Source organism: Orycteropus afer, unplaced genomic scaffold (assembly GCF_000298275.1).
Source record: "Orycteropus afer afer isolate SDZICR_OR568_19922 unplaced genomic scaffold, OryAfe1.0 scaffold00113, whole genome shotgun sequence".
In the NCBI taxonomy this organism is placed as follows: Eukaryota; Metazoa; Chordata; class Mammalia; order Tubulidentata; family Orycteropodidae; genus Orycteropus; species Orycteropus afer.
In genome coordinates this window covers 6,713,074-6,729,394 of record NW_006921700.1, presented here as the reverse complement: position 1 = coordinate 6,729,394, position 16,321 = coordinate 6,713,074, and the positions used below count along the sequence as shown (strand labels likewise).

General features: G+C 44.1%; 1 protein-coding gene across 1 annotated transcript in view; it reads right to left on the bottom strand.

Annotated features, from left to right (window-relative positions):
* Window positions 1–16,321, bottom strand: part of LOXHD1 (lipoxygenase homology PLAT domains 1) — a 179,416-nt gene that overhangs the window by 5,424 nt on the left and 157,671 nt on the right. Inside the window, exons 38-40 of the mRNA XM_042781382.1 lie at window positions 10,955–11,125; window positions 7,236–7,368; window positions 1,781–1,939 (exon numbers count right to left, since the gene is read on the bottom strand). Coding sequence (XP_042637316.1) covers window positions 1,781–1,939; window positions 7,236–7,368; window positions 10,955–11,125 — 463 coding nt within the window. The remainder of the gene's footprint in view (window positions 1–1,780; window positions 1,940–7,235; window positions 7,369–10,954; window positions 11,126–16,321) is intronic.

Here is a 16,321-nt window from a genome sequence, read left to right as displayed (position 1 = left end):
ACACACACACACACACATACATATATGGCTTAAAACAGAACTTTATTCTCTCACAGTTCTGAAGGCCAGAAATCCAAAATCAATTCACTGGACAGAAATGAGGTGTTGGCAGGGCTACACTCCCTCTCCAGGCTCTAGAGGAGAATTCCTGCCTTATTCTTCCAGCCCCTAATGGCTCCATCACTCTAGTCTCTTGCCTTCTCTTCTTTTGAGTATGCAAAATTTCTCTCTCTTTTTTTCATTTTGGTGAAATATTCACAGTCATAGGCTATTACATTTACAACTCAGTGACACTGACCACCTTCTTCAAGTTAAGAACCATTCACACCCTCCTTCTTCAAGTGTTCCACCACCATTGACTTAAACTCACTGCCCCATAGACTTCATGTAACCTTTCAAGTAATTTAAATTTAATGTGATGTTAATTTAATGTTATTTATGTGGAGGTTCGCAGAGGAGCAGTATCAGCAGGGCAACCCTCCCTGTGCTGTAGTTGGGATGCAGTGCTGGGTGGTGGAGGGAGTACTGACCTGGCCCTGACTTGCTGGAAAGCAGCAACTCTTCTGGCCTCTCTCTCAGCTCTCAAGTTCTCACCCGATTGGTCCAGGCAGCCAAGCCCAACACCTCCCGCAGGATTTATTGTACCTTGGCTGTTTTTTCTCTTAAAGAGCAACCAATAAATGTTGCGGCCCAAGAAGGAGGTTCAGAGCTCTCAAGGGGGAGCTGGCTGGGGGAGCTGGGTTCTGGGATCCTGCTGATCACCAGTGGAACATGGATAGACATGCCCTGGGGAAGCCTGGGCTCCCAAGGGTTGGAGATTACAGCCAAGGGACCCCCCCAGCAGAAAGCTTCTGCTGCTGCTTCTGGGTGACCATCTTGCCTGGTTCCACTGCCCCACAGTGTCCTTTCAGGGGAAAGGCTCCAGGGTGCATGCTGTGCCAGGGGCTGATATGAGCTCTGCTAGTCCCGGAGGGGCACGGTGGGCATGGCCTGGGGTGGATGCCCCAGGTACAGAGAAGAGCAGGTGGCCCAGCTGTGCTGTGGCCTCTGTGCTCCCTCCCTCCTGGGTGTCCCCACCTCAAAGGCAAGGCTGACCTTGGCTCCCCTTGGCTCCCCTTTCCTCCTCTCCTCTGGTCCCTTCTTGGTGTCTTTCCTGCCTTCCAGAGCCTCAGGGCTCTTTCTGGCTTTCAATGTGCTTACCAAGTGGGCTTAATTAGACAAACTGATGGCTGTGGCTATGTTGCCCAGGTAACAAAGGCCCTTAATCCTCCAGAAGGCCCCTGATAGGGAACTGCAAAGCTCCTTATCTGAGGAATTTGAAGGCAGGTGGGTCTTGGGATTAACCTGGCTTGTCTCTAGTCTCTGCTCTGCCCATACCATGACCATGGAAGCAGCAGGTTTGAAAACCATATTTTCTTTGTTATTATAGAGTGATGGGAGTGCAAGGAAGGGCAAGTCTCAGTGGTCGGGCACTATCTGGCTTTCTCAGTATCTTCCAAAGAAGCATCTTTGCATTAAAAAAGGCTGGGTGCACCCAAGGTCATCTGGTCTAGTCCCCTGTCTCTTGGGGATGGCCTATCACTCAGATAACTCCAGAATCGGTACACCTCCTCCTTCTCTCCTGTCTCATCAGCCTCCTAATGGGGTGACCTTGGCCTCAAAGGAGACAGGTTTCCCAAACTCTGCCATTCTTGCCCATGTTCCAGCCTTAGTTCTTCCCCCACTGAACAAGTGGCATTTCCTGGAGGTGGTGGGTGGTGGGTAGTGACACAATACGTACACATTGTTGTACTCCATCTCAGTGATGGTGATGGTCTTGACATGCCAGACTAGCTCTCTCTTGGGGATGAACCGGTCCTCCCTGGCGAGGTGGCCCACACAGAGGGAGGCAATGTCACCCAAGTAGACGCTATCAAACTCAAATGTGTCTGTGGTCCCCCTGAAAAAAACAACATGTGGTCAATGAGGAGCCCATGCCTACTGAAACCTGTAAGCATTTATTGAGTGCCTACTGCATTCCAGATCCTGGGCTTGGGAATATGGGTAGAATGGTAAGCAAGACCTGAAGTCAGTCATTGAGGAGTTCAATCTAATTTTGGAACAAGATAATATCAGCAATTAAAAAGCCCTACCAGCTTCTTGGTTATAGCACCAATGTATGCTAACTCCATTGAGCAGGATGGAATTGGGAGAAAGGTGAGTCCCTATACTCTGAGCATGGAGCTGAGGAGAGTGGCAGGATTCAGAAAGCAGAGGGAGGAGGGGAAGGGAAGAGTTCCTGATGTGGACACCTGTCCTGGCAAAGTCATAGAAATGGTAATGGAGGGTATGGAGGCACAGGACATAGGACAGAGGCTGGCTTGGGTGGAGTTTGGGTTCAGATGAGAGAAATGGTCATGGAAAAGAAAGTGGGGTGCAGGAAGTCTGCAGTGGTTCTTAAGTTCCTAAGGTGCTCAGAGGTCTCTGGGTGGCACAGTTTGCACTCACTACTAACTTGGTTTTGGCCGTTTTGAATCAGACAACCAAATGATCTACTATGCTGGGAATGATAAATTGAAGAGGAATGATGTGGCATTCATCATCACAAAGATTGTTTCAAGATCTATCTTGAAGTACGATGCTGTCAATAATAGGATAATATCCATATGTCTACAAGGAAGACCAGTTAATACTACTATTATTCAAATCTATGCACCAATCACCAAAGCCAAAGATGAGGAAATTGAAGATTTCTACTAACGTCTGCAGTGTGCAATTGACCAAATACGCAATCAAGATGTGGTGATCATCACTGGTGATTGGAATGCAAAAGTTGGAAACAAAGAAGAGTTACTGGTAGTTGGAAAATATGGCCCTGGTGATAGAAATAACACTGGAGATTGCATGACAGAATTTTGCAAGAGCAACAACTTATTCATTGCAAATACCTTTTTTCAGCAACATAAATGATGGCTATACACTTGGACTCCACCACATGAATGCACAGGAATCAGATTGACTACATCTGTGGCAAGAGGTGATGCGCAAATTCAGTATTTTTGGCCAAAACAAGGCCAGGAGCTGATTGTGGAACAGACCATCAACTGCTCATATGCACATTTAAGTTGAAGTTGAAGACAAATAAAACAAGTCCACGAGAGCCAAAATATGACCTTGATAATATGCCTCCTGAATTTAGAGACCGTTTAAAGAATAGATTTGATGCATTGAACACCAATGACTGAGAACCAGAGGAATTGTGGGATGACATCAAGAACATCAACTATGAAGAAAGCAAGAGGTCATTAAAAAGACAAGAAAGGAAGAAAAGACCAAATGAATGTCAGAAGAGACTCTGAAACTTGCCCTTGAGTGAAGAGTAGCTAAAGCAAATGAAAGAAATGACAAGATAAAAGAGCTAACAGAAGATTTCCAAGCGCGCGCAAGAACACAAAGCCAACTACTATAATGAAATGTGCAAAGACCTGGAGTTAGAAAACCAAAAGGGAAGAACACTCTTGGCATTTCTCAAGCTGAAAGAATGGAGGAAAAAATTTAAGCCTCAAGTTGCAATATTGAAAGATTCTATGAGCAATATATTGAATGACACAGGAAACATCAAAAGAAGATGGAAGGAATACACAGAGTCAGTGTACCAAAAAGAATTGGTGGGTGTTCATCCATTTCAGGAGGTGGCATATAATCAAGAATCAATGGTACCGAAGGAAGAAGTCAAAGCTGCACCAAAGGAAGTGGCAAAGAACAAGGCTCCAGGAATTGATGGAATACCCATTGAGATGTTTCAACAAATAGATGCCACACTAGTGGCACTCACTCAGTTATGCCAAGAGATTTGGAAGACAGCTACCTGGCCAACTGACTAGAAGATACCCATATTTGTATCCATTCCAAAGAAAGGTGATCCCACAGAATGAGGAAATTATCAAAAAATAACATTAATATCACATGCAAGTAAAATATTACTGAAGATAATTCAAAAAGAATTGCAGCAGTATAGTGGCAAAGAGCTTCCAGAAATGCAAGCTGGATTCAAAAGAGGACATGGAATGAAGGATATTATTGCTGATGTCAGATGGATCTTAGCTAAAATCAAAGACTATCAGAAAGATGTTTACTTACGTTTTATTGACTACACAAAAGCATTTGATTGCATGAATCATAACAAAATGTGGATAACATTGAGAAGAATAGGAATTCCAGAACACTTGATCATGCATTCATGAGAAACCTGTACATAGATCAGGAGGCTGTCATTCAAACAGAACAAGGGGACACCACATGGTTCAAAATGAAGAAGGGAGTACGTCAAAGTTGTATCCTTCCACCATACTCATTCAACTTGTATGCTGAGCAAATAATCCAAGAAGCTGAATTATATGAAGAAGAATGTGGCATCAAGATTGGAGGGAGAGTCATTAACAATCTGTGATACACAGATGACACAACTTTGCTTGCTGAAAGTGAGGATGACTTGAAGCACTTACTGATGAAGATTAAAGACTGAAGTCTGCAGTACGTATTACACCTCAACATAAAGAAAAAAAAATTCCTCACAACTGGTCCAATAAACACTTCACGATAAATGGAGAAAATATTTAAGTTGTCGATGACTTCATATTACTTGGTTCTACAATCAACACCATTGAAAGCAGCAGTCAAGACATCAGATGACATATTGCATTAGGCAAATCTGTTGCAAAAGACCTCTTTCAAGTGATGAAGAGCAAAGATATCTCCTTGAAGATTAAGATGCGCCTAACCCAAGCCATGGTATTTTCAATTGCCTCTTATGCATGTGAGAGCTGGACAATGCATAAAGAAGACTGAAGAAGAGTTCATGCTTTTGAGTTGTGGTGTTGGAGAAGAATGCTAAGAGTACCACAGACTGCTAAAAGAACTAACAAATCTATCCTGGAAAAAGTGCAGCCAGAATGCTCCCTGGAAGTGGGAATGGCCAGATTTCGTCTCATCTACTTTGGTCATGTTGTCAGAAGGAACCACTCCCTGGAAAAGGATATCATGTGTGGTAAAGTGGAGGGTCAACAAAGAAGGGGAAAGGCCCTCAATGAGATGGATAGACACAGTGGTTGCAATGATGGGCTCAGGTATAGCAAGGATCATGGGCAGTATTTCATTGTGCTGTGTATAGGGTCAGTATGAGTTGGAGATAACTTGACAGCACCTAACAACAACAACAACTAACTTAAAAGTTGGCAGTTCAAACCCATGCAGCAGTGCCACAGAAGAAAGCTCTGGCGATCTGCTTCTATTAAGACTGTAGCCAAAAAAACCCAACAGAGGAGTTCTACTCTGCAACACGTGGGGTTGCCATGAGTTACAACTGGCTTGATGACAGTGGCTTTTTGTTTTTGTTTTAAGGAGCTTAGATGTTATCTTGATCTAAAGGGAATTTGAATACAAGATATAGTGGGATGTACCCAAGGAAAGAGCCCCAAAATATGAAAATAAAATGTTGAATCAAAATTGAAAAGAGAAATGAACAACTCCACAATAATAGCAGGAGATTTTAATACACCACTTTCAATGAAGGATAGAGCTAGAAAACACTCAACAAAGACACAGAAGAACTAAACAATACAATCAACCAACTTGACCTTATAGACATATACAGAGCACTTCACCCAACAAAGGAGCTCTGGTAGTGTAGGGCTTAAGGCATTTGACTGCTAACCAAAAGGCTGATGATTCAAACCCACCAGCCACTCCTCAGAAGGAAGACTGGGCAATCTACTTCCATAGTGATACTGCCTCAGAAACCCAAGGAGGGTTGCTATGAGTCAGATCCAACTCAACAGCAGTGAGAGTTTTTGAGTCACCCAACAACAGGACAATATACTTTCTTTTATAGTACACATGGAACATTCTTCAGGACAGACCATATGATAGGCCACAAAGTAAGCCTCAATAAATTTAAAAACATTGAAATACTGCAATGCATCTTCTCAGATCACGTTACAAAATTGTTGCTGTTGTTATGTGCTGTCGAGTCAGACCTGACTCATAGCGACCCCTCCTTGGGTTTCCCAGGCAGTATCACTATGGAAGTAGATTGCCCAACCTTCCTTCCAAGGAATGGCTGGTGGGTTTGAACCTCCAGCCTTCTGGTTAGCAGTCAAGTGCCTTAGGCACTATGCTACCAGAGCTCCTAAAAACAACCTACTGCTGTCAACTTGATTCTGACTCATAGCGACCACTGGGTTTCTGAGGCAGTAAATCTTTACAGAAGTAGGTTGCCCAGTCTTGCTTCTGCAGAGTGGCTGGTGGGTTTGAACCACCAACCTTCTGGTTAGCAGTCGTATACCTTAGGCACAACAATAGGAAGATCAAGGGGGAAAAAAAGTAAATACATGGAAACTGAATAATATCTTGCTTAAAAACTACTGGGTAATTGACAGCATAAGAAATGAAATTGAAAAATTCCTTGAATCAAATGAGAATGAAAACACAACATACCAAAATCTCTGGGACACAGCAAAAGCTGCAATCAGAGGGCAATTTATAGCAATAAATGCACACAGCAAACAGGAAGAAAGAGCCAAAATCAACACCTTAACCCAACATCTCCAACAATCAGAAAAAGAACAGCAAAATAAGCCTATAGTCAACAGAAAAAAAAAGAAATAATAAAGATTCGAGCAGAAATAAATGAAGCAGAAAACAGAAAAACAATGGAAAGAATGAACAAGACTAGAAGCTGCTTCTTTGAAAAGATTAATATATGTGTGTAAGCAGTTCAGAAGCAGCCCGGAGGTGAAGGTGAGATTCTCTAGAGGATATCAAGGTGACAGAGTGGCAAGGAGAGGTCCCTTGAGACCCAATTTTGATTTTCCTGTAAGCATCTTAGCAGCTCTCTCCTCCCTCCTTCTAACTAGAATGTCAGTCTGTGCTGCCTTATATTATTCTTTTGCAATTTTATTGGTGGACATTTTACTTCTAACTAATCTGTGAGGTTCTTGTCTATCTGTGCATGGGATGGTGCTTGTGATGGGTGTGAAATTCCTGGGGGCTGTTCCTGCCGCATGGCAGGCTCTCATTGACAGTTCGCCTCCTTTCATAAATCACCTATTTCATCCTCAGGAGCTAGCACAGGATCCCCACACAGTAGGTACTCAATAACCACTTGTTGATTAGACCCACAAAATAAGAAGGCTCCCCAGGCCCTTCTCTTAGCCACCCCACCCACCCTTATTGCCCTGTAGGCACCCGCTTCCTACTTCCTAAAGGCCCGCTGCCTGGAAGAATTTTCGATGAGAAACTCTTTGGATCGGTTCTTCCTGCCCTCCAAGATGAGCCAGACATTCTCCCTGGTTTCGCCTCCGTTGCCCGTTTCTATGACAATCTCGTAGGCTGTAATGGAGGAGGTGGGAGAGGATTAGCAGAGAGGAAGTAGCTGCCCAACACCAGGGTGTGAGCTCTGGGTCCTTCCAGCATCTCTCTGACCACAGCCTAGGGGTGGAAAAGGCCACACTAAAGTGACCACACTCGAGGCACTATAAATAGAACCTGCCTCCAGGTCTGGGGCTAATTGAGTGATGGTTCCCATTTTATTTATAGTAGCAACCTCTTTGCTGGGCAACCCTGGGAGCCGCTGGGATGAAGAACCAACCACCTGCCCACTGCCTGACTCCAGGAAGCAGGAGACAGGCATGAGAATTTGGGAGATGCTGGAGCCTGGCTCTCACAGACAAATGAGGCCCTAGGAAGCAAAACAGGGTCTTCCACTGAGACGAGAAGGGAGGAGAGGCAAGAGCCCAGTGACAGATAGGGCAAGGGAAATGCCCAGCCAGGCCCACGACTCCAGGAAAGCCTTGAACTCCTCCAGCTTGGAACCCCCTCCCCACCTTGTCTCAGTTCTCACCCTTATACACACTCGGTGCCACAGCAACCTCCCTCCCCACAGCTCTCTCAGCTATGTCTCAGGTTAAGTGGGTGCCAAAACTAGGCTAGACTCTAGGTGACACAGAACTCAGACTCTAGCCCCAGACAGTCGGACTATACCATTGGACAGAGTACAGTCAGAGGGCCAAAGTACCATAAGGTGAGAGGAACAATCTGGATCCCCATCTCCATCCTCACATTCTAGTACTTTTTCTCCTGCTCACTTCAACTGCTCTGCCTCTTTGATGTTCCTGGAACATGCAGGCCTGCTCTTGCCTTAGGACCTCGACAAAGGGTGTTCCCTCTGCCTAGAATGCTTTCCTTCCTTCCTTCTTCCTCCCCATCCCACATGAGCTTGGTTCACCCCCTCACTCACCTCAACCTCTTTCTACTCTTTGCTCAGATGTCACCTTCTTAAGGACATCTTCCCTGAACACCTTAATTAAAATTGCAGCCTGCCTCCCTGTAGCACTCCTGGCCTGCCTTCGCCTGCTCTATTATTTTCTGTCCTTAGTACGCATCATCTTCCAGCATGCTATATTATTTGTCATTTTATTGTTCATGGTCTACCTCCCCCTCTCATTTGGAATCTACAAGCTCCAGGAGGGAGGGGTCTTTGTTTTGTTCGTGGATATAATATCCCAAGTGCCCAGAGGTGCATCTCACACATAGTAGGCACAAAATAGGTATTTGCTGAGTGAATGAATGCATGGTTAGACTAAATCCAGGAAATGTCAAGGGAGGTAGCATTTGTATGGAATGTTTTCACACATACAAAGCTCTGCTCAGTTATGAAGGGGGTGGGTCCTCACAAGCTGAGTGTCCAAAGATGCCCCTGGGGTCTCAGACACTGGAAATTAGGTGCTACTAAGGCAGGGGTCTCCTTTACTGATGTGTGTCCAAATTCCAGAATAGAGCCTGGCATTTAGTAGGTGCTGAGTAAGTACTTGTCAAAGGGTAGCTGAGGATTGGGATGCTTGGCTCAAGCTGAATCCATGGCCGCACCTACAGCTTCTGCCAGGTTGAGCCTCCATCTGAGGATACAGGTGTGGCTGTCTGTTCCCTATGGGCAGCACAGTGGACTCCACTCTGCCCTCTACACTCTCCTGGTAAAGATGGATTCATTCAGGCTGGCTCCTGGGTTCTGTGTCCTGCCCTTTCATCTCCAGTACAAACACATCCTTCCGGAACTAACACAAGTGATGCCTCCCTCTGCAAGCTCCCTGCCAGCTCAAATCTCACAGGTCTTAGCAGCTGTTTGGCAGGAAATCTGTGAAGGAGATTCAGTGATTCTGTTCCAGGCCTCACAAATCTCTCCTCCGCTGAAAGCCAATGGCCCGCAGCCTCTGTATCGCTCATCCTGCTACTTGCGTAAGGGCTTAAGCTGTCTTGCTGTATTATGGGCTTAAGCTTCTCTCTCCAACTAGATTGCAAGGTTTTCAGAAAATGACTGCTTCTTCTTCCATTTACTGAGCACCGACTAATTGAACACCTACTAAGTTCCAGGGCTTAGAGAGCTGCAGAAGGCTACCAATGAGAGTAGTACTACCTTTGGCCTCGGAGAACATACATATGTGGAGACTGGTACATGTTTGAAGGTCAATAAAATTAGCTAGAGGTCGAAAGCAATGTGCATCACACATTTGAAAAAAAAAATCACTGCCACCAATTCATAGTGACCCTCATTGGGTTTCTGAGGCTATATATCTTTATGGAAGCAGATTGCCCCATCTTCCTTCCACAGAGCAGCTGGTGGGTTTGAACTGCTGACCTTCTGATTAGCAGCCAAAAGCCTTATCCACTATGCCACCAGAACTCCCTTTGTGTATCACCCATAATACCTAAAATAAAGTTAGAAATCCAGTGACTCCTCAGCACATAAAATTACAGAAAATCTATCTTCTCAACAAGGGCAGTAAACCTGACAGATGGATACTCAACCGTCATTTGAATGCTCCCAGGCACATTACCACTCACTACTTCACAAAGCAGCTGATTTCATCTCATTTAGATGGTGTGGAAGAGATGGGTAGCTTTCCACCCAAGACCCAAGGTTTCTTTCCATGGTGTAGAGTGTTGCCAGGAAGCACCAGCCTAGCCAGGGATTCCCAGTTGTCTTTGCATCTAGTTGGAGTCACATGGCTAGTCCTCCCCATTGAATGTGAGCTAATGTGTTAAGAAGGGAGTACGTGTCTTCTTGCTGCTCTCTTTTCCCTTCTGCAAGAAACTCAGAAGCCACACATTGAAAATGGCAGAGACACACGATAGAAGGAACTTGAGCCCCTGAGTCACAGTGTGGAAGACTTCCCACCAAGCATGGACACTGGGTTGCAGATTGTGTGAGTAAGAAATAAACTTAGTTGTGTTATACCACTGAGATATGAGGGTTTATCTCTTACTCCAGCTAGTGCTACTTTAATAACTAAGTTTAGGAAATCCCTTCTTCACCCTAGGCTCTACCTTTGATAAGCCCTTTTTGAGTCTGTTAGACCCGTACACTGGCATCTGTACTGAAAAATACCTCCCTGGCCTTTATGGTTATCCACCTTAGGGATCAATTACTCTTTCCTTTCAAATATCCCCTGAGGGAAAAAACCAAAGAGAGAGTGATGGAGGTGCTGGCTCCCCTGCACACTCTGTTTCCAGGATGACTTGATTGGGCAGCTGTTGCCACATGCATCGATTGGATGGAGTTCCATGACATAAAAATAAACCAGAGAGGGCTTCACACCAAACTGCCCAGCAGTGAGCTTGAGGTGAGCTTGCTCTCCAGTGGTTTTCCCTCTGCCTAATTAGTCCCTGTGATTCAGGGCCATGAGCTGGCATCAACATCTTGGCAGTTCCAGGTTCACCAAGCAACATCTAGGGTGTTTACTTATGAACCTCCCCAATAATAGTTCCTTCTTTGGGCATTTGAATCCTCTCCAGCTCTAAGAGTCTCTTTAGATGATTCCAACACTGTGTCCCCAGCCCCACCCCCCAGCCAATTCCCATTTAACTGAAGATTCAGTAACGGCATCATAAGCTGGGCTGGCCCCGTTAGTCCCCCACGTACTGGTCTCCTCCAGCTCATCACGGATCTCGTTGTTGGCACAGGCAAAGTCACGTACTATCTGCCTGTCCCCCTCACTCTTGGAGAACCAGCAGTCACATTTGAAGCGGAAGGTCTCATCACGGGAGTTGTCCTTTATGTCTACATAGCTCAGGTGCCAGCCAGGAAATAGCCCTGTAGAAAAGATATTGTGGGGACTAGGATCTGAACAGGCTCCTTCCTCCCATTTCAGATTTTCACTCTCCCGCCCACCCCACCCCACCAGCTGTGTGACCCTGGGCAAGTTCTCTCTTCTCTGGGCCTTGGTCTCCTTGTTGATGAAATATGGGCACTGGGTTATATGTTTTCTGAGGGCTCCTCCAGCCCAGAAAATATAATTCTCTAATGTTCCAAGGTTTACTTTAGGAAAAAGACTAAGGAGCTCTGGACCAGTGTGGGGACTCCATTCTTCCAGGCAAAAGATGGCAGACTAGAGGAGAGTGGGGCTGGCTGCCAGATGCTCCGGATTTCATTACGGCATTGACTGCTGGTGATTCCCGTGATTTTCCATGTCTGACGGGATAAAGGGGTCAATTCCATGTTTAGATATTTAGGGGATTCTTCAGCTTGACTCCAATCACCTTATCTTTTACTTCAGTATGGAAGGTGCCTCAAGCAAATCTCTCACCCCAGGCAGATGGATTTAAGCATCCTTTTGGCACTTTTTCCCTCCTCCTTATGGCTCCAAACTATTCTCCTGCCTTAAACACTCACTTAGTCTCTGAGCAACTTAAGTCTCACCTCCATCATCAGAACACCAAAAGTCCCAGGTCCACAGTATTATTCATTATCACTTGGCCTTGAACACAGATGGCTTAGTAAATCTTTGCTATGGAGTACCATGACCATGACCATGACCTAACTCTTATACATAAATTTTTAGGTGCATGTCTGGTGTATGTAGGTGTATGTAGGCTGTAGACTTTGCTGGTATCCTGATTCAAACAAAAGCAAAAGTCCATTATTTATGTTATGGAGGAAATTTGCATATGGACTGGAACTTGGATGATATGAAGAAATCAACATGCCTATTTTAAAAAGGGGAGCTCTGGTAGCATAGTGCCTAAGGCACTTGACTGCTAACCAGAAGGCTGGTGGTTCAAACCCACCAGCCACTCCTTGGAAGGAAGATGGGCAATCTACTTCCATAGTGATACTGCCTCAGAAACCCAAGGAGGGGTCGCTATGAGTTGGGTCCGACTTGATGACATATAACAACAACAACAACAACATTTTAAAAAGAGAAACATACTAAGTATGCTTGGGATAAAATAACATAAAGGTTAGAGTTTGACTTTATGTGCTCTAGAAACCAAAAACAAATTAAGGAAAAAAAAGATAAAAGGGTAAAGCATTGTGACAAGTCATGATAATTGTTGAAGCTGGGTGCTGGGTATATGGAAGCTCATGATACGATTACCTTCACTTTTGTTCATGTTAAAACATTTTTCAGAAGGGGGTATAGACTGCAGTCTTTTACACTGTCAGAGGGAGTGAAACCAAAAGACCCAGGGTCCAGGTGGCGGCAGCAGTGGTGGTTGGGCTTGTGAGGAAGGGCCACTAAATCCAATGGCATCACTAGAGTTGGTATCACCCAGCTCAGTAACTCATCACACACCCTCAATCCACACCCACATACCCCTAATGTGGCATCTGCCAGTCAGAGCATGGGTGGGCGGGCCTGGGTGCCTGGCATTGGGTAAAGAGGAGGATCTCCACTTTGGCCAATGGGATAGGGGAAGAGCTGCAGGGAACCTCCATGGCAAGGCCAGGAGAAGCTGACAGCTGTACACAAAGGTGTGACTCCATGAGTTACTGCACTGGGTCTCACCAATGCTAGTGACACCACTGATGGAAATGTTCTGAACCTTCAACTAGGTGGATATTTCATGAGTGTGTACACATGTAAAAATCAAGCTACACACTTAAGATTTGTGTGTTTCTCTTTATAAAAAATTATATTTCAATAAAAAACTTAAAACATAAAAAAATTCATAAAAGAAGTATTGGGTGAACAAAAAGAGATGGAAGGTAGAGTCAGTGAAAGTGAACTGTAATCTGACTTACACGATATTTGTTCAGCGATCCCCACAATTTTGTTGAAGATTCTTAAACAAAATACATTTATCCTCATAAATTCCCATGCAAAGGCATCATAACATAGCTTGGACATTTTTAAACTAAACATTAAAAATATGTGGCATAACCAAACCCACTGCCATCAAGTTGATTCTAATTCATAGTGACACTATAGAACAGAGTAGAACTGCCCCATAGAGTTTCTGAGGCTGTAAATTTGTATGGAAGCAGACTGTCTCATCTTTCTCCTGAGAAGCAGTTGGTGGGTTCAAACTGCCAAAGTTTTGGTTAGCAGCTGATTGCTTTAACCACTGCACCACCAGTGAGGGCTTAATTAAGGATATATTTAGCTGTCTTAGTTTGTAGTACCATTTAAACTTCCATTCCCAGAGAAGGAAGTTGCTATAAAGAGAAAGCTGGAGTCTGTACTATAGAACCTGGGCTTCCCTGTCCAGTGGCATCACTTGGGTCGGTGTCACCCAGTGCAAAAACTCATGGTATCACCCCCATGGACCTCCTTCCATACCAGACCATATAGAATACTTAGTAATGTTTATTATCATTTTTAATCATAGAACAATATGTGATAAATATAGCTGTAAATGCTTAAATATAATACTTTATAAATTATGTGAATATTAACAACAAAATTGTTTTGTAAACTCTTTTTGCATTGAATTACAACATTTTTAGTTGCAACATTATAAGTAACTGAACAGAAGCCTTTAAAATTTTTCTCCTTATCTTCCTTTAATTGTTCATTCCTTCTCAAAAAAAGTTATTGATATAGGTTCACAAATACTACTTACCACAATATTGTTAAAAAAAAAAAAAAAAAAAACAGAAAATTTGACAAAATCACAAACTCACTGCCGTCGAGTCAAATCCAACTCATAGCGAACCCTCCTTGGGTTTCCGAGGTAGTATCTCTACGAAAGTAGACTGCCCAATCTTCCTTTTGAGGAGTGGCTGGTGGGTTTGAACTGCCAGCCTTCTGGTAAGCAGTCAAACGCCATAGCCACTACACCGCACTATGCAGTGACTATAAAAACACTGGCAGCACAAAAATAATGGTGCATAGTGCACACAGAAGAAACCACGTTGTGATTTTCAGCATCATTCAATTGGGTAATAAGTGGTTAAGGCATTCAGCTACTAAAACAAAAGCCTGCAGTTTGAACCCATCAACAGCTCCCTGGAAGAAAGATGAGGCAGTCTGCTTCTATAACGACTTACAGTCTTGGAAAATTCATGGGACAGTTCTGCTCTGTCCCATAGGGTCATGATGAGTCAGAATTGACTCAGTGGCAGTGGGTTTGGTTTGGTTTGGTTTGGACTGAAGCTCATTAGAAGGTTTAAAAATAAATTAGCATAGAGCCTTATAAGTATATTGATATAACTAAGCTCGGTTTGGGAGCTTTGGTGGTGTAGTGCCTAAGGCACTTGACTGCTAACCAGAAAGCTGGCGGTTCAAACCCACCAGCCACTCCTAGGAAGGAAGATGGGGCAATCTAGTTCCATAGTGATAACACCTTGGAAACCCAAGGAGGGGTTGCTATGAGTTGGGTCAGACTCGACGGCACATAACAACAACAACAACAATAAAGCTGGGTTTATGAAAAATGTTTTTGTTGTTATAAGTAAATTTGTTGTTGTTATGTGCTGTCGAGTTGGACCTGACTCATAGTGACCCTCCTTGGGTTTCCAAAGCAGTATCACTACGGAAGTAGATTGCCCCATCTTCCTTCCAAGGAGTGGCTGGTGGGTTTGAACTGACAGCCTTCTGGTTAGCAGTCAGAGCTTTCTATAAGTAACTAGAGGAATATTTTTATAAAAAATAATAAATTCCTGCTGAAACATTGCACAAAAATTTTATTGACAGTCATTCTGATGTCACCTAATGGTCTGCACCCTCACACCTCCATAGTGATGCCACTGTCTCTGTTCCTCTCCTAACCTAGTATCCACCCAGCTGGTCTATATCAGTGAGGATACAAAAGTCTGTTTTTCTCTGCTGAGCCTCAAGATCTACCAATGATAAGGTCCTAACTTCAAACCCAAAGTTTGGCTGGAGGGAAGAAGATTTACTTCTCTGCCTGAAAAAGACACAGCATCTCTCAGTGATTCGGGACTTCTTTAAGTCCACATGCTATGAGAGGAGCAAGCAATCAGATATTCTTGGGCTATTCAAAACCCACTCACTGCCATCTAGCTGAATCCGACTCATGGCTACCCTTTATGATAGAGTAGAACTTCCCCCATAAGGCTTGCAAGGCTATAAATCTTCATGGAAGCAGACTGCCTCATCTTTCTCTTGCGGACCAGCTGGTCGGTTCAAATCTCTGACCTTTTGGTTAGCAGGTGAGTGCTTTAACCACTACAGCACCAGAGGTCCTTTTGGGCTATTCAAAGGGAGATCAAGTGCTTTGGGAAATGTAGTTGCAGCAACAAGTGGCAAGATTAGAGCTGTCTGGAGCTGTCCACGGTACTGATCCATCTCTATTTCAGGGTTTTCACAGTGACAAAAAAAGAAGGAACCAGGTTTCTGATTTTTGAGCAGCAGAAAAATGCCCCAAGAAAACTGAGGAAGTTTATATAAATGACAAAAGCAGTGTCTGGGATGAGGGGCAGGCAGTAACCTGATATGTCATATCCCTCTAATTAGACCTGTGGTGGTACACACCATGTATCTTTTACTGAGCCACTGGACAGCCTGATCCAATGCTGAAGTGGTTGTTTTGACTGAGTGATCTGCTTGTTGAGTGTTGTGGACAGAGGTACATCCTGATCTTGTGAAGTGTCTGGCGCAGAAGACAGTCTTAATGATTATGACTATTTTTATTAAGGCAGACTTTTGACAGCCAGCCAACCTGCTGCTGATTCTAATAAAATCATAAAGGATGAAGAGAGGGTGGAAAAGAATTAAAGGCTTTTTGTTTTGTCTCTTGGAAAAGAGAAGAGAATCATTAAGGATATTTTGAGAATATTTTATGAGCATGTTTCCATTGCATAGACTCTAAAGTCACCTTTTCTAGATAAGTCCCCCACCCCTCAATAACCCTGATAATAAACATACGGGAAATTACAGAGGACAGAGGCAGAAGAGGCTGTCCCTCACCTGTTCATCTTTTTTTTTTTTTTTAACTTTCTCTAGACAGTGGCTAGGAGCTTTGGTAGCATAGTGGCTAAGGCACTTGACTGCTAACCAGAAGGCTGGTGGTTCAAACCCACCAGCCACTCCTCGGAAGGAAG